This window comes from Anser anser (genome assembly GCF_964211835.1).
Source record: "Anser anser genome assembly, chromosome: 1".
NCBI classification, from domain to species: domain Eukaryota; kingdom Metazoa; phylum Chordata; class Aves; order Anseriformes; family Anatidae; genus Anser; species Anser anser.
In genome coordinates, this window is record NC_139720.1 from 44,847,319 (window position 1) to 44,866,164 (window position 18,846).

The 18,846-nt window shown below is 44.6% G+C and overlaps 1 protein-coding gene across 1 annotated transcript in view; it reads left to right on the top strand.

Moving 5' to 3' along the window:
• The window catches only part of GRIN2B (glutamate ionotropic receptor NMDA type subunit 2B), a 199,370-nt gene extending 181,218 nt beyond the window's left edge, over window positions 1-18,152 (top strand). The window contains exons 10-13 of the mRNA XM_083844055.1: window positions 6,351-6,511; window positions 8,623-8,810; window positions 10,564-10,802; window positions 12,678-18,152. Coding sequence (XP_083700181.1) covers window positions 6,351-6,511; window positions 8,623-8,810; window positions 10,564-10,802; window positions 12,678-14,585 — 2,496 coding nt within the window. The 3' untranslated portion in view covers window positions 14,586-18,152. The remainder of the gene's footprint in view (window positions 1-6,350; window positions 6,512-8,622; window positions 8,811-10,563; window positions 10,803-12,677) is intronic.
• Window positions 18,153-18,846: the final 694 nt, after the last annotated feature.

Sequence of the window (18,846 nt, forward strand, 5' to 3'; positions counted from 1 at the left end):
CCTTGCAAGCTGCAGATGACAAGAGTAAAGGACAGGGTGGAAAAGATAAAATATAGAGAGGCAAATAGGAGAATAATAGTGAGCATTCTCTCTTACTTTGCCTTTATTTCCTTGGCTTCATTTTGGTGTGAGCTTTTAAAATGTAATGTTCTTTCAGCATCTTGGGATGCTGATCAGATTGTTCTTGGTACAATGAAGGTTGGGAGCAGGTCCACTGACCAAAGGCAAGTCAAGGAAAGCCATACTGGATACAACCAAAGGACAGCAGCAAGAACAGGTGGAGGTGTAGATAACATAGCAAAAAAAAGTCTGAGAGAACTGGGCTTCTTTATCCTCTGTGTGAGAATATGGGGGAAAAACAGTTCAATGGTGTTCGAAAACATAAAAGTCACCTTCAGAGAGGAAAAGACTATTTTGATTTCCCTATCCGTGGTGAAGGTCACAGAAAAATAGTGTACTTGGATTGCAGCAGGAAGGCTTTAGTTCAGACGCTTGGATGAACTTCCCAATAGCAAAGCTGGGGTAGGTTGCCAAGGGAATGGGGAATCTCCAGTGGTGGCCATCTTCCACAGAAGGCTGGGTGAAGAGCTGTCAGGAATGGTGGTGTCTAGGAGAGTCCTACCAGAGAAAAAAGGGGCAGAGCAGACATCTTCTCGAGGCCAATTCCAGCTCTGTGATTTGTGGCATTGTTCATGGCGTGGCTTGGGCGACAACAATAACGTATTTGGGGGATATGAAAAGGACAAGGCTCGTCTCTTTGAGAGTCATTCATTAGCTGTGAAGGGGTTCCGTTCTTGGCTGAAACAAAGGATAAAGAAACACAACATCCTGGGCAAGATGTGCTGCCGCAGTCACAAGTAGTCTGTCAAGATGTAAATGTAGAGACAGAGCTACCTTGGAGTTAGACCTGAAAACCACTGACCTAGCCTTTAATTTTTAACAAGTTCTGGTCAAACTCCTGTGCAAATATCCTGACTGGACTCTTAGGCAATGAAAAAGGTGCAAGCTAACTGCAGTGACATGCAGCTGAACCAGAGCAAAAGGGGACAATCAAGGATGTTTGGGCAATGCAGAGAGGTTGTCCTAAAATTATGCACTTGAGCATGGACTATGCTTTTCTAGCCTTATGTCACTAAATCTTATGTTACAGTTCACTAATAAATGCCATCTTTTTTAGAGATATTTGGCCTGTGTCACAACAGATATCTGCTGGTTGTAAGCCTGCCAAAAGAACAAGCAGATTGCTGCTTATAGGTGCCTGCGCAAAAGCTTGTGACTGATGCCCTGATGGGCAAGTTCAAGAGAGTGGTGAGCATTTTGGGCTGTCTGCTACCCACATCTTTTGGCTACCTATGCTTTTGGTGGGAGAAGCTGTCCAAATGGTCCAGAGGCTAAATTTGGTTGTACAAATGCAGATGTCTAGAACCGATATAGGTGCACTGGAGTATCCAAAATACCCTCAGGTATCTGGCAGATCTGACACTGGGGCTACAAGGGACCTGCTCCCAGGGTGAAATTCCCTGGGGCATTTCAAATGGCACTTACACGCCTGGTCAAATGAACTGAACCCAGAGTATCTAACATGGGCTCATGCTCTTTTGGATTTGCAGGTGACAGTGAAGCTGAACCTAGGGACCTTATTTTGGAGGGTCAGAGCTGTGGAGCTTCATGCAGTAGAAAATTTAATCTGAGGGTCTGGGCCTTACAAAGTGAAAGGAGCCACCACAGAGAAGCTGTGTAGGTATAAGATACTACACACACACACACACACATACACACACACACACTTACCCAGTTTTACCAGCTTGTTATGTTATGCAGCAGAGGATTATTTTTATTAAGAAGTGTAAAAGTGGATCGAAAGATGAAAAGGAGCCTTTTTGCTGTAAGACCTGCTGAGTTTGGGAAACTGCATTCAGTGCTATTGGCAAACACTTTACAGTGTAAACAGGGCCTACATCAGGCAGATAAATAAGTGCAGATGCGCTTTTCTGTATGAACCATTTGGTGATAGACAATATCTTTAAAAAAAAATCTCATCAGATTAATTGTGACCAATTGGCTATAACCCTTTCCCCTCATTCCTGAATCCCCTCCAATCCTGGCTGCCTGAACGGGAAGAGCTCCTATCACCTGTTTCATTATGCAGATTGATATTCGAACATCTGAGAACAATGCTGCTTTCTGCACGGCACGGCTCCAAATTGCTAATGAAACGTCTCTGCCAGACAAGTCACTTAAACCCGCTCCCACTGCTGCTGCCGACAGCGCTCACGGTGAGCCGCGGGGAGGGAGCAGGAAAGGGGCTCTCCACTTGGAGCGTGCTAATAGCCCCCAGCCTGTGTGTTTATGGCTCTCCAGAGCAGTGAGATCTCTGCCCTCTGACTCCGAGGGGTTACATTCACAAAGCTGTGGTCTGATTTGGACTTAATCTTCCTTGATTTCGATTTGTTGAGTGAGGGGTTGAGGAGGTGGGCAGCCTCCAGGCTCTGAACATTGTCACTGCCTGTCCCAGAGCTGCCTTCAGTCTTGCCCCTCAGGCACGCTCAGTGTCTGCTTCCCGCCCCCAGGTCAGATGAGGCAAGGACCCATCTGTAGCATCCACCTCCCGCCTAAATTTAATGTGAAGCCAGCTGTCTAAGGGATCTTCTCTCACAGGTGAGAGGCTGTCATATCACCTCGTGTATGATGGGAGCATCTCATGACTGAGATCCCACAGTGAGCAGGAGGCTGCAGCTGGGGTGCACCTCCACCCAGGGCTCCTTGGGTGCAGGTCTGCCGTGGAGCCTTGCGGGTTTCCCCTGGGCAGTGTCCCCTTGAGGTCAGTAGGGCTGAGTGGGAGGACAGGTCCTGCTGCAGGCAGGTGTGAGGTGGGGCTTCTACACGAGCAGACCTTGTTTGCCACTCCCTGTGACTCTCTGCAGCCAGGTTTGCTCAGCAACCTGTGTGGTTGCTTATCTTCCCTTCCCCTGGTATCACTGTATTTTTTGCAAGAGTCTCAAATAGCTCCTGTTTGCAGATGCCTGGGGCATGGTAACTGTGACTTAGGGCCCTGGCAGTGGTAATGATTACATGAAATTATGCGAGAGCTCTCTCATTAATCTAAATTCTGACCATTTCTGTCAATATCTGCAGTTAATTCCTTTATCAATATTTACTGAGGCCTTGAGATTACCTCTGCACAGGCTGTCTCCATGTAATGGCCCCAGCAGTGTGCCTCAGCTCCTGCCTCACGTCTCTCAGACTCCTTTTAGATCAGTGTGCCAAAGCACCCTGCTTCCTGGGGCTGACACCCTTGATCCAGACACACTCTCCCAGCCTTTGGGAGAAGCCATGTGAGTGTCTCTCATTACTAAATTCTTGGACAGCAGTGCCAATGGACTTTCCTCCTTATGGGTCTTCTCCAGTTCCTCCACAGAAGTTCCTCTGCCTTGTTGCCAGGAGAGGACACACTACATCCCTGGCTATCCCATACATTTTCCTTTACATGCCTTCCTGCTCCTTCACTATGAGTTGAGTTTTGTGGGGCACAAGTGAGCTAAGGTAGATGCAGCAGTTTCTGTCTCTGGAGAGCTCTTTACAGATCCCTTCATCCCTGGACTGAGCTGTGCTCAGCTACTGTCGAGCAGCAAATATCAGTAATTTTCAGCTGCCATTTCCTGATAGGAAGTTGCATGCAGGTACCAGTATTAGTCCTGAGACATGGAGAAGTTTGCTACTTTTTTAGTGTCTCCATGGACTGTGGAGTCAACTGGGCATCAGTTGCTTTCAGCTTTGTGAACACAAATCAAGGAGGCTGGGGATGAGTACATGTGTTCCCCTTAGACATTAAAGCTAAAGATCTATGGTGTAGGTCCCATGTGGATCCTTTCAGACTGTTTCCTGTCTCGTTCTCCACCGCTCTATGGTTGAAATGTGTGTGCATGTGGGTGTGTGGAGAAGAATTTGCATTTGCAGATTTGCTCTGACTGAGGAATGAACAGGGAGTAAGGGGTGATAAGTGAATGTGCAGTACATGGGTTTGTAGAAGCCATCAGCCTGGCTTTCTTCTCTGGAAACACACTTTTCCAGTTGCCAGAAAAAGTCTTTTTCCTCGGGAGAAATGCTTTCATTTATTTATTGGTTGCCTGGAAGGTTAAAAATGAAATATAGGTCCTTTTGCCCCTGGCTGGTTTATACTAAGACGAGCCGTAATGAAGGATCATTCAGAGATGTCATTTTCCCTATCACAGCTCTACCTGACTCTATAATCCTTTTTTGCTCCATTTCATAGTCAAGCAATGGAAGCAGACAAAACTAGAGATTGCATCACAGGATGGAGGGAGGAGGTATACACTGAATGTTGCATGGAGCCTATTTTTCTCCTAACACTTTTTGGGCTCATAGAGAGGCTCTCACAGCTGCTGCCCTTCCAAAGGGCATGCTGAAGCTGAAGGCACAGCAATGTTTGTCAGGCTTGCCTGCTTGCCCTGCTGTCTTGCCTCTGCTGGAGGGTTCTGTGGGATGGGGGTTCATCTGCCCTCAACTTTGGGTTCTGCAGTGTCTTGGGAAAAAAAATTGCCACTTTTTCCAAAGTTGCCTACTTTAGAAACTCATGTTTTAGCATGCCAGGAGAAAGACTGTGTTTCTTTGTGCCTGATATGGCAATGCCCTTCTCATGAGGGGTCCCCTAAGCTGCTGCTATAATCAGCTTGGTACTAAAGAACTTTTTATGCTGCAGTGATTTTTCTCCCATCAAAGTTTGCTTTCAGTACAGGTTTTGATAGCTATGAATTTGTCTTCATCCCTTGAGAGTGTGACAAGGTTCTAAGAGGCACCTTACTGCCTGTTTTATGCTATGTGAAACCTTTTTTTTTGCTGATGTGCCAACACATGTTTCAAAAAACAGATCTGATGTTTCTTACTGGCTTAAAGCAGTAGGACATGTGTTCTGTCTCACACACATATGCACATATGAGCCAGCCCATCTCTTCATCCAAATTGGAGAGATGATTCCCTGCACAGCCAGATCAGTTAACTGATACAGAGAAATAGGTGCAATAAATTCATTCTGGTGATGCGAACCATGACTTCAGGTATCTACAGACACAGGTCCTAACTGGTCTGTTTCCTGAAATGCTGTGAATGAGATACACTGCTTTAGCAGCTTTGGACTCTGCAGCTGGGTTGAGGAGGTTTAGACTGGCTTTGAGCAGAACTCAAGAACCAGGCCTGACTGCAAGCTTTTGAAGCTATAGCTATAGACAGTAGCCAGATTTTCACCATAGAAGACAGCAGTGCATGACTGTATGTATTGATGTCTCAGGTGAACTGTTACCATTAAATGGGTTTGGTCTGACTGTTACCATGTTCTTAGCATGCTTCTCAAGATTACCCAAATATACAGTCACAGTTGAGAATGAAAAACTAACACTGTTAGATGCATCAAAAGATGAGGGGGGCTTCCCTCCATCTGATCTACCTGTGCATCTTTTCCTATACTGCTTATTCAGTTCCTGGCTTACAGTTCTGTGCTCCTTCCCGTCTGCTGGTTCTAGGGGTTTTAAGCAGTCTTGATAATTGACAGTCTAAATTTTACTGCTCATAAAACCCCAGAGAGCATTGATTATGACTGGAGTTAAGCAAGTGGCATATAAAATCTCACAGCCTTGCAGCCGTAGGGGAATGTTATGATGAATGTATTTCTTGGGAGCAGCAAAAGGTTTTGAGTATTCTGCCAGCTGTGTTCTGGGCATCAAACGCTACTGGTGACTTGCAACCACTGATAGGATTTCATTTGGGACATTTGCCCAAAAGTTTGAAAGCTGATACTTCATTTGGTGAAATGGGTGGGAGGTGTTTTGAGAGACATCTCTCCTCGTTAATTGCTTTTCCACTTCAGTCAGAATCAGGAAGTGCAAACGCATCGATAAAACTGAAAAAGATACTTCTTAGAAACTAAATGACACTATGTTGATAAAATTCACATAGATTTTATTGAAAATCTTTCTTTGACTGTGTTCCAAAGCCACTGTTACCTTTTTCTTTTCCTTTTCCCTTCTTCCTTTTATCTAACCTCCTTCTAATCTCTGATCACTGGCTATTCTATGTACTTTATCCAGAGCAGACAAAAGACCAGATTGCTCAGTTTTGCTTCTTCGTTCTTAGACACTAACAGAAGATGTTTGTCTTTGAAAACAGTGAAGTATAGTATCTTCTCTCAATAATGTTTTCCACCTGATAGTAAAATAAAATCAGAGCTACCTTCTGTGTTGCAGTGGACACAGGGTCTCTGGTGAGAGTGTTATCCCATGCAGATGACTGCTTCTTGCTGAAAGATTGTGAGAAATGTTCTTTTTCTGTTTCTCCAGTTCCAGAAACCCAATGACTTCTCGCCCCCTTTCCGTTTTGGGACAGTTCCCAATGGCAGCACAGAAAGGAACATCCGCAACAACTACCCTGAAATGCACAGCTACATGGTGAAGTTCAATCAGAGAGGGGTGGATGATGCACTATTCTCACTGAAGACTGGGTGAGACTTTCTTCTTCCAAACTTACTAACAACAGAAATATGACTTCTTATCATGCTTGTCTGGGAAAATTTTTGTGGGTTTTGGAAAGTGAACCTCCATTATCATTCCATGATTACAAGTGTAGCTAGACTGCACACACCACAGGAGAATATTTTTGTGATTCTCTTAGCCTTTTTTCCTTTTTTTTTTATTCACATCTGTATAAGAGTTTCTGGTTTTGCTATACTTACAAGACCATTTGAAGAAGAAAAAAAAAAGGATCTGTACCTTGTGTATATTAGCCTTGTGTGTACTAGCACACTTGTATTCAGCAAGCTCTTTCATGCTGATGGGCCCTTATGCATAAACAGGAAAAGCTCACAGACCTCTGTGGGCAAAGTTGTTTTCAGAGCATTTGTGTTGTCATCTGGAAATTCCTTTATTTTTTCTCCTTCTGTATATAAAAAACATTATGTTTAATCAGGACGCTGAAACAATCTTTAGACTAATCCCACTCCAGTGTGTCACTAGCTCATATAGTGTAATGGAAGGTGTGCTTGAAGCAAATAGTTTGCAAGTAGCCCTTCTCTCTGGAATATTATAGTATCGAGAGCTAACCAAAATGTTGTTTGAATATTAAGGAACTATATTAAAAAGGGAGTATTTCCTTGGGTAATTTGGGAAATGTGGGAAAAATCATTAGCAAAAAGTATCTTCAAACATCTCACTCTATTTTAATAGCAGTGAATCTGTAGAGGAGCTAACTTAAAACCCCAATTAGTCTTTGTAAGCCTTTGTCCCTTTTAATTAAAAGCCTCCTCTTAGAGCTGACCATTTTGGTTGTCAGAACCCAGCCCCAGTGAAAAAAACCATTCTCTCTTACACCCATGTCACAGTGTTATGAGAAAGTTCATTCCAAAGCACGAATGAAGATGTTCAGCCAATTTAATTACTAGATTGACTGAATATTCCTAAACCTGTTTGCCAGGTTCAGAGGCACACAGCCCATTATAAATGATTGTACCATTTTTGGATACCATCCTGGGAAGGTACATTTGCCAGTATAGTCATCATCCAGGAAATAAATATGCTCTGTCCTGGAAATATATAGATGAAATAAAGCTCGTCACTTGCGGTAGATGTCATCCTGGCTTCATATCCACCCTTGGACAAACTTCCCTACAGATATGCACTTAAACTGAGATAATCACCATCCTGGAAATATATGTTCAGGAGGTGGACTGAAAAGATATTGTGGGTGTGAGAATGTGTGAGGTGGAGGGTCTTTGGTCTTTTACCAGAAAGAGCTTCATTTCAGGTCTAGTGGGAGGATTTACTCATCGGCTGTCTCTGGCTGTATGGAAGATACAACCCCCTAATCCCCCACTCCCAAATCAATTTGTTGAGGTGAAAGGAAGGTTCTCATCAGTCTGTTGTGCTGTCTGCCCATCCCAAACTATAAAGGGTATTTCTCTGTGTTGAAATAGACACTTATTTGTTGTTTTCAGCTGAACAGTCTTTACAAAAGAGCTACTTAGCATGGTAAGCCATACAGCTGTTATCACGGCCATTTGACATTGGTAAATAACTGGTAGAGCTTTTCACAGTAACTGAGGAGTTAAACGTGGTGTCCTGGCTACATTTAATTTGAAAAAAATATATTTTGCTCAGCTAAATGATTCCAGCACTTTGAATTGGAGAAAATCTTTTCTTTACTTCAAGCCCTACTTTGCTATCTAATATTGATAAATTTTATAAAGTATTTAAGGTTCCTTTCAGATGAAAGGCAGTACAGAAATATAAGCTATTCTTAGGACTATAGATCCCTTGGACTTTTTCTTCATTCATCTTTATCTTGTGCTATGTTTGTCTTCCAAATTTCCTTTCAGATCAGAAATGACAATTATCAAAGAATCAGAGAGAAATAGACAATTGTCATTTATAATCTATCTTCACCTGGAAAAAGATTCTAGCCTCAGAGCTGAGTTAACTGTAAGGAAGGTGAAGATGCCAACCTATTGTACTCTATGTACAAGAGGTTAATTTTGCCTTAATTAGCTGAGAACACCTTTGCACTCATAGATACTATCTTTTCTGTGCTATACATCTCTTGTTTTTTGTACCTGTGCAGGAAGTTGGATGCTTTCATCTATGATGCAGCAGTGCTGAACTACATGGCTGGCAGAGATGAAGGCTGCAAGCTGGTGACGATTGGGAGTGGGAAAGTGTTTGCCTCCACTGGCTATGGCATTGCCATCCAAAAGGACTCAGGCTGGAAGCGCCAGGTTGATCTTGCCATTCTACAGCTTTTTGGAGATGGTAAGTGACAGGAAGAAGAGGAGTTGCAGTTTTCCTAAGAAATAACAAGCCCTGCATATATGGAGTAGAAATTCTGTCTCCCTAGATCTGGTGTTTCAGATCTGAGCTGAGAACAGGAGATTATTAACAAGGGTTTGGTGGAGACATTGCACCAGAAGTGTGCAGGAAGTCACCTGTTTTTATATTGTTGATGCAGAATGTTATCAAAAGCATTAGGGGATTCATGGAATCAGCTCTGATGTGTGTTTGAACAATATCTTGTGAGAAGAGTGTCTTGTGAAAACAAGTTTTCTTTTGTGAATTTTTCGCTAGCTATGACCAAACCCACAAACGGTACTGGACTTCCCATGGTTGCCCCATGCTTCATAGTTCTAGACATGACCAAGCCATGCAGAGTTTAGAAAATAACAGACTAATTATTTCTTGATGAAAAAGTTAACTCAGATTTCCCCAAATCTCAAAAAACAACTAACCAAACAAACAAACAAGGAAGGAAGATCTTGAGACTCACAAGAACATTTTGGAATGAATTTTTAATCAGAACAGTATAGTTACCTCATTCATCTCATTATTTACTGAGAAAGAGCTGTTATTAAAAATTATTCATGGGGTAAGGAATTTCTTTTTAGTAAATATTTTCCTGGCTTTCCCTTTCCATTCCATATTACACCTTTCTGGGTTCTTTTTAATAAATAAAATTCACAGGTTACTTTATATATCAGTATTTCTTTTTTTTTTCCTGAAACCTGAAAATAACATGGTGTAATAAGTATGTAAAGAACATAGCTTTTATATACTTCAGCAGACTATTGATCACCTGACAGATAGCGTGTCTAAACTGTCTAATATGTATTATTTCAGAAAAAGACATGGGGTCTTCATAAAGCTTTTAAGAGTGTACTATGATGCCATATAAATATATGGATCTTTTTTTTCCCTGACACTGGACTGGAGGTTGAAATAACTTCCCTAGCAGCATGAAAAGAATTGCCGACCTGTAAAATTAGTTTGTTTCTGAATGTCTCAGTATGAGCATGTGTATTCGTGTGTGCTTCTCTCTCTCCTCATGAAATACCATAATGGGAGTAAGTGGGGTATGAAATTAGACTACAGAACGTTTGTTCCTAGCTGATACAAATTAATAATATTTTTGATTGGTCAGCGGGCTTGGAAGTGTCAAATATGGGCAAAACTGAAGGGAAGAAAACCAGGTAAAAATGCAAAAATATTTTGGAGAACATAGCACCTCATTTTAGTGAGTTATGGATATGATGAAAACACATTCAAAATCAGTCATTTTGATGTAAAAAATCAACATTTTGAATTTTGAGCTGCCAATGTTTTCATTTAGAAATGACTCGTTTCTGTCTACCACTATCAGTCACTGATTTTCCCTTCATTGACCTAATATGAAAGTGGAAGTTTGTGAGACGAAGTCTTCAGTCATCTGGTGGACAACTTATTCAGGGTCCTACTGCAGACATTTGGCAAGTGATAGCTGTGTCATGCAGCACAGATTTTTGTGCCTAACATCACTGTGGAAAAATCCTGTTGCCTTCCCAGTGACTAATTGCACCTGCCCCTATCAGAAGAGCAGTTGGGATATTTCACAGATGTAACAAATGTGGAAAAAGAGTATGGCCACCAGAAACTACCTTAAATCAGCTTCTTGTATTCAGTCTACCTCAGATTGAGCTCCTTAGCCATTGCAGGGTGGGTTAACCTGTTTCTTTCCATCTCTGTGTCTTTACAGGGGAGATGGAGGAGCTGGAAGCACTGTGGCTCACTGGCATTTGTCACAACGAGAAGAATGAGGTTATGAGCAGCCAGCTGGATATAGATAACATGGCAGGTGTCTTCTACATGCTGGGAGCAGCTATGGCCCTCAGTCTCATCACCTTCATCTGTGAACATCTCTTCTACTGGCAATTCCGCCACTGCTTCATGGGCGTCTGCTCTGGCAAGCCTGGCGTGGTCTTCTCCATCAGCAGGGTAAGTGCCATTAGCTAGCAGAGGGGAAAAGGGTCAGGCTTTATTCAGACAGTCCTAGGTCCTGGAGATGGGGAAATCCACCCAGGCTGTCTAACACACAGGTGGTATAGAGTGATGGTCTGCAATGTAAAGGCTGGTGTCTTTCCTCTGTTAATGTTGCAAAAGTATTTACTGTTTTTCTCTGACATTTCTGGTCTCTGCCTCATTATAATAGCAGAAATGGAAATTTCACATGGACATGAAAATGCAATACAAAGAGAAGTCAACTGTAATTGTCTGCTCCTCCAATGTGAGTTGTAAGCAGGCCAAATTTAGGGACAATAGGTCGAGTAATAGTGGATAATGATTAGAAATTCAGGAGTTTTTCACTGTCCCCTATATTACAGCTGTTCACCTGAACTTGTGTTAACTAGAACTGTGCTACCAGGGGCAGCCAGAAGCCCCCAGCCACAAGCCATGCGCTAAACTATGCAAAAATCCTTCCAGCGAGGATGACCACATAAACTTAGCAATTGCTCTATGCAAATCTGCCGTAGGGGATACTATTTACATTTAAAGCAGATTCTAGTAATTTCTGTGTCATCTTCCTGCTATTACTGTTGGTAGCAGCATCCCATTTGGAGCTTCTTTTTCTTCTTTCTGTCACTGGTCTGTTCTCTTGATCCATTCTGAAGTGAGGTCAAGTCTTAGCATGTTTGACCTCGGTATCTGTTGTAGCAGAACTAACTTTGATTGTACTAGGAGTATATAATTGCTGCATAACATATTGTTTAGGAGAAATGATAAGCCTTTTGTATGTAGGGACACATCTCTCTTCTATACCATTAGTTTTTAACCTGTTCTAGTCTGGAAATGAGATGTGGGACTGTGCTTGGTGATCCTTAGCTGAATACAGATCCTTTCATTCTGGGGTTATCTGTTAGACTTGGCTCAGGTTGGTGAAAAGTCCGAAAAGCATTAATCATCTGCTAGCTGCTGAGAAACCATGGTAACATGATGTGGTGGTGTCCATTTCACAATTGACATTAATCAGCAGGCTCTGTTTGGTAGGCCAGGTAACAAATGAGCCCCTTTCCTTCTGCTCCTTGGGGTAGTCCTTGCAAACCGCCTATCATGGATGAAGTGATCTTTTGGATGAAGTGAGCTAGTGGGGAAGGTGGAGGAATCAGGCACTTCTGCTGTCTGATTTAAGGTTGAATCAAGAACTTTCACTTTCAGGGATGTCAATTTGGAGGCTGTTATCACCGTTAAATTTAACAGAATGCAATTAAAAATTCTATTGTACCTTGCTCAACCAGATGCAAAAGAACCAAATACCTGTTCAGCAGTTCTGCTCTTTCTCTGTTTCCTTTTCTAATCTGTACTGGTGATTAATGTAGCTAAGTTTATGACAAATGAAGCTGTTTCCTTTTTAAGATAGCTCTTGTCTTGTTGATTCACTGATGCCCAGATGAATTTCAAGGGGCAAAATAGACCTTCTTCCTCTTGTCTACACAGAATCCTTTGTCTAGGTGCTTTCATTCCCAAGGATATTATTTTCCCCCATTTGCAATTCTGTGTTACACCTACTAAATCTGAGTAACTCTTACGATGCTAGCAGTTATTGCTACATCCTGCAGATATGACATGAAGCAAAGGAGAGGAAGGTAAGTGGAGGAAAAAGAAAAAAAATGTGAGGGGCAAGAAAGAGAGGCAGGGCAGCTAGGGTTAGTGGAACTGATCTAGCTTCATTTCATTTGAGTGTGTCTCATGATGGAAGGCTGACAGGTGTACACTACAGAAATGTGCTGTATATGCACAGGGTGCTTCTGAGCCCAAACCCCTTTTGTGTATTCATAGCAGGGCCACTCACCTTCATGCTTTCTCTCATTTCAGGGTATCTACAGCTGCATCCATGGTGTGGCCATTGAGGAACGCCAGTCAGCAATGAACTCCCCCACGGCGACTATGAACAACACCCATTCCAACATCCTCCGCCTGCTTCGGACAGCCAAGAACATGGCCAACCTGTCAGGGGTCAATGGCTCGCCTCAGAGTGCCCTGGACTTTATCCGTCGTGAGTCATCGGTTTACGATATCTCTGAGCACCGCCGCAGCTTCACACACTCAGACTGCAAGTCCTACAACAACCCCCCCTGTGAAGAGAATCTCTTTAGTGACTATATTAGTGAGGTAGAGAGGACCTTTGGCAACCTCCAGCTGAAGGACAGCAATGTATATCAGGACCACTACCATCACCACCACCGCCCCCATAGCATTGGCAGCACCAGCTCCATCGATGGGCTGTATGACTGTGACAACCCACCCTTCAATGCCCAGTCGCGGTCCATTGGGAAGAAGCCATTGGACCTGGGGTTACCCCCTGCCAAGCACAGCCAGCTGGGTGACCTCTATGGCAAGTTCTCCTTCAAGAGTGACCGCTACGGGGGCAGTGGAGCCCACGATGACCTGATCCGCTCGGATGTCTCTGACATTTCCACTCACACAGTCACCTATGGCAACATCGAAGGCAACGCAGCCAAGCGGCGGAAGCAGCAGTACAAGGACAGCCTGAAGAAACGTCCAGCCTCTGCCAAGTCCCGGCGGGAGTTCGATGAGATAGAGTTGGCCTACCGCCGGCGCCCACCCCGCTCGCCCGACCACAAGCGCTACTTCAGGGACAAGGAAGGGCTACGGGACTTCTACCTGGATCAGTTTCGAACCAAGGAAAATTCACCGCACTGGGAACACGTGGACCTAACGGATATCTACAAGGAGCGGGGAGATGAGTTTAAGCGTGACACAGGAGGAGGAGGGGGTGGATCCTGCACAAACAGGGCCCACCATAAGCATGGCTCGGGTGAGTTCGGCGGAAGCAATGAGCACAAGCATGGTGTTGTAAGTGGGGTCCCGGCGCCGTGGGAGAAGAACCTGACCAACCTAGACTGGGAGGACCGGCCTGGGACTAATTTCTGCCGTGGTTGCCCTTCTAAGGTGCACAACTACACACCGTCAGTGGTGGGGCAGAACTCCACCCGCCAGGCTTGCATCCGGTGTGAGGCCTGCAAGAAAGCGGGCAACCTGTATGACATCAGTGAGGACAACTCACTCCAAGAGCTGGACCAGCCACCTGCCCCTGTGCCCGTGGCCACCAGTGCCACCTCCTCCTCCAAATATCCTCAGAGCCCTTCCAATTCTGCCTCCAAGGTGCAGAAGAAGAACCGCAACAAGCTCCGCCGGCAGCACTCCTACGACACCTTTGTGGACCTGCAGAAGGATGACTCAGCCCTGGCCCCTCGCAGCGTCAGCCTCAAGGACAAGGGCCGCTTTTTGGAGGGGAGCCCCTACGCCCACATGTTTGAGATGCCAGCCAGTGAGACCACCTTTGCCAACAACAAGTCCTCAGTGCCCGCCACCAGCTACCACCACCACAACAACCCCGGCAGCAGCGGGGGATACATGCTCAGCAAGTCGCTCTACCCTGACCGGGTCACCCAAAACCCTTTCATCCCCACTTTTGGGGATGACCAATGCTTGCTCCACGGCAGCAAATCTTATTTCTTCAGGCAGCCTGTGGTGGCAGGAGGGCCCAAAGCCAGGCCAGACTTCCGAGCCATCGTCACCACCAACAAGCCGGTGGTCTCAGCCCTTCATGGGGCTGTGCCAGCCCGTTTCCAGAAGGACATCTGTATAGGGAACCAGTCCAACCCCTGTGTGCCTAACAACAAAAACCCCAGGGCTTTCAATGGCTCCAGCAACGGGCATGTTTATGAGAAACTCTCCAGTATTGAGTCTGACGTTTGAGTGAGAGGGGAAGAGCGCGGGGAGGGACTGGGGGTGGATGTGGAGCATGGGAGGGTGGGGTGGGATCACTCCCATTGGCTACTCTCCCTGGTCGTCCTTAGTTTGTGGGATACTGGAGTTCTGAGTAGTGCAGCACTGGTGACAAGTGCCACCTCTTTGGTTTCCCCTCTTCCTCCTCCTCTTTCCCACCCCTCCCCTTTTATCTCTTTTTCCATGTTCTCGCTCCTCCCATTCTCCTCCATTCCTGGCCATTGCACTTTACAGTGACGTCAGAGTTGGATATCCTCGCTCGTGATTTCAGGAGGGGGAGAAAAAGACAGGGAAGGGGTGGGGCGAGGGGGAGCAGCAGTGACTCTAGTATTTCACTTTTGCTGGCTCCCAGCAGAGAAAGGCATGTGCACGCACAAACGTGTGTGGCAGGAGGAGACAGCAGAAGCAGTGTAATGGACATGCAGGAACATATGCTTGCTCAGGCAACTCTTCCTAAAACTGCCTAGAAAAGAGTAATGTTTGAAGATGTGGAGAAAGTGAAGGGGGAAAAACATGATTAACTTGATGATGCACTTATATGTTAGGTATACTGAGGTTCTCGTTACATTATTTTGTGAAGACTATGGGGGTTTAGGGCTGAAATATATATATATATTTGCGTATATGCTGAGAAATTTTACTCTAAAATTTTGAATTGTTTGCTGGGGGTGTGGGGGGAGGGAGAGAAGATTTGTCTGCAGGTCTGGTTAGTGGTTTCACTATGGCTATTACAGCCACTGAATCTGTGACAGACCACTGGGACAGTTGGAAAGGAAGTGGGGTCTGAGTCTGGAAAAGCAACCCTGGAGTCAGGGAGGCTTCTGGGAGCTCTGACAGAGGATGCAGGTTTGCACTGAAATGAAAGGAGTTTGGAGAAAGGAGTGCAGAGCTGAGTTGTTAGCTATGAATTGCTCACTAGTTGTGGCTTATTTCAAGGGTGGGAGCAGTATATCATATGGGTTAGCCTATACGCGAGTATATACAATAATCTTATACTTGAAATGTCTGTGGAGAAAGCAAAATAAACCCACAATCCTATAAGGTGTCTGGATAACAAACAGTGGAACAGAGCTAAAGAGTAGGGAAAGGTGGGGAGTTTTGTCACTGTCACTTCAGGGGACACCAACCTTGTTTTGGCATGTCCTTTCAGCAAGGAGAGCAGGACAAGAAAGGTTTTCATCCTTCTGCCCTCCCTACCCTTGGCCAGCAGGATGGAACAAAAGGAACAGGTTGCCCTCTGCCAATGCTGGCATGGTGCTGGAGAGAGAAAAAAAAAACACCATGAAAGGGTGCATGTGGTGGCGGTGGTGCTGGTGGACTGTTTTGATGCCTTCTTGGACATGTGGAAGTGGGAAGAGGGTGTGCACACCCATGGGAAATACATATGTATATTTACTATTGAATGTACAAGGGAAGTACATGGCTTGTCTTCCTGGCAAGGGGTGTGCTTGAATAAATGCCAGAGAGCACAGAAACTTGTGCTGAGGGCTGAAGACAAGACGTGCAAGGCTGAGATGTGTGTGTACATGTACGTGTGCCTCTGTGTGCAAGAGAGATACTAGCACAAGTGCAAAGCTGGAATAGCCTAGGGTTTCCCATCCCTGCAGTTGTAGTGACAGCTTTCCTGGTGCATCTAGTATCGATAAGAGTGATTTTTTCTTTCCATTGTATCATTTTAGATGCAAGTTAAACTAAAGGAAAGGGAGCAATGGTAGGAGTGAGAAGTTGAACTCCCCCTTCATATGTCTTCTTTTTCCTGAGGTGGGGGCATGGGCCAAGCTGTCCCATCCCGAGAGATGTGGCAAAGTCCCTCCTGTTTCTCCTGGGTCTGTCCCAATGTCACAATTACCACGGCTCACCAGGGGGAGGGTCAAGAGAGCCCTGCGCTAAGGACGTGGGGACATTCCAGGGGACTGACTCTGAATGGAGATGGCAGCCCCTTTATAAGCCACATTTCTTGGAGCTGATAGCCACCTCTCTCGCATTTGTCACCGCACCCTGGTTGATTTTATCTTTCTCTTTTTAAGCCAACAGAAGGCCTTTTATTTATTTACCTATTTATTTTATTTATTTTTTAAAGCTGGGGTGGGGGGAGGGTGGGATTTGCCTGTAAAGTCAAAGAGTGTGAGGAGAAGGTGGGCAGGATTGGTGAGGGGAACATTTTCTTAGATTTCACTGAGGAAATTGAAGAGGGAAGAGGGGGAGAGTCTTTGTAATACCACCCCTTAAACTTTGGGGTAAGGGAACTTCTTATTCTTTCCCTCTTCTCTCATTACAAGGACAAAAAGGAGAAAAAAAAAAAAAGAAAAAAAAAAAAGAAACCAAACAAATTACCAGAGCGATCTGCAATCCAGAACACACGGCAGCTTGTCAGACGCCTCTGACAGCGGCCACCAAGAAGGCGTTCCTTTCATTTGTAAATATTTCTTTTTTATTGCGTTTTTGTATAAATTGGTGTTTCTCTTCTCGTGAATATTCAGGTCGTGGGGTGGGAGGGAGGGGAGTTTGTTTCCGTTCTGTTTGTTTTCTACAACTTTTCAGGCTGCGTTTTTGGAAGCGGTTTACGCGGGTCGAGGCCGTATGAATGAGGGAGAGAGAGAGAGCGAGAGAGAGCGAGAGAGAGGAAAATCCTGTGTGTATTGTGTTCCCCCAAGGCCCCCCGTATCGCCCAGTCACCTTATCTTCATGAATGGAAGACGCCGGAACGTCACTTCAAGCCTTGCCAGCAGGGTTTCATGTTTTGATGGGAACACCCCCAATTCCTTTTTGCATATAAACTCTCTGTACCAGCATCTCTCTGTGGAGTTTGGGCCTCAAGGCACTACGCTGTCTTGATAGTGGTGGGGTGAACCATCAAGTTGGCCGCTCAGGTTGGACCATCACTTGACATTAAGAGACTTCTCCAATGCTACTTTGGTTTAGAAATCTTGGACCTGGGAAAGCTTGTGAGAATTTCTGGTATTTCCTAAGGGCTTGGGGGGGAGCTTGACAGCTGGCAAGGGCAGCTAATCTCGTTGGTGGTTATTTCAGTACTTTACATCCCTCCCCACCTGGAACAAGGAAACCTGGAGGGTGGCTCTGCAGGGAAATTAAGCCGAAAACAAACCAAAAAGAAGTTAACGGAACTTTTTTCAAATCTCTTCTCAAAGGTTCTGATTTTTGTGTTCTGGGGTGAAAGTTGGTTCGTATTTTCTCCGAACTGGTCTGTCCCTTGTTCCACTGATTGGCAAATGATAGTTTGCCAAAATCATTATCTAGTGTTGATACTGTGTAGCACTGTTAACACTGGGAGTGCTCTGCAAATATTAACTGTGCCACAAACCACTCAAATGAATGCTCTAGGGCAACCAGAAAAGAAGAACTGGAAATTCTGGACTGAACCACTGGTCTAACTACAGGAGTCTGGTATTTTGCCTTCTCCCATAATAAATTAGGCCACGTGTCCATCAGGTTAATTCTTTCTCTATAAGTGATCTTTTCTGGTTGCTTTGTTTATTTTAGTTCTGACAGGTCAACAAGCTTTGGGACAGAGGTGAAGGGGAGGGGAAGGGAGGGGTGGGGGAGGGTGTAATTCATAATCCAGAAAATAAATCAATGATGTTATTAAACTCTGATTATATATTTAGACTTTTAGATTTGGTGTATTTTCATTCTAAGCATTCAAGTGAATCAATCAGGTAATATTAGCAGCAGGTATCATCTATACTAGAATACCACCCATGTGCTGTTTATTACCTGTCCTGAAAAGAATGGGATTTCATACCAGAGCCTGACAATATTCCATATCCTGTACTTTGCCATTTCTCTCTCTCTCCTGTGGAAATGCCAGAATTTTCTGGGGTAGTGGCTGGGAACATTTCCCCTTTATGAAAGTTTCTGCACACAAGAATAACGATCAAAAACCATTGTGTCCTCTACAGTTTGTTGACCTCTACTGTATATTTGCAGCCAGCCTCCTGGGAAAGATTAGGTGTCTTTGGCAATGTTTCTGACATTTGCCCCCTCAATCTAGCCCCAGGCATGTCTCCCTGAGAGGTATTTCATGAACCATGTTCTTCTGAAGTGGTACTGGAGTGTATGTACTCAGCTGAAGGAAGATGTGTATGAAGGAGACGGAGGAAATATTCCAAAAATATCAGAGATGTGTCATGCACAGTGGAAAGCAGCTGGCAGGTAGACCTTGCAGCCGTGGATCTCCACATCATAAACCTTCTTGGAGTATTCACACCAG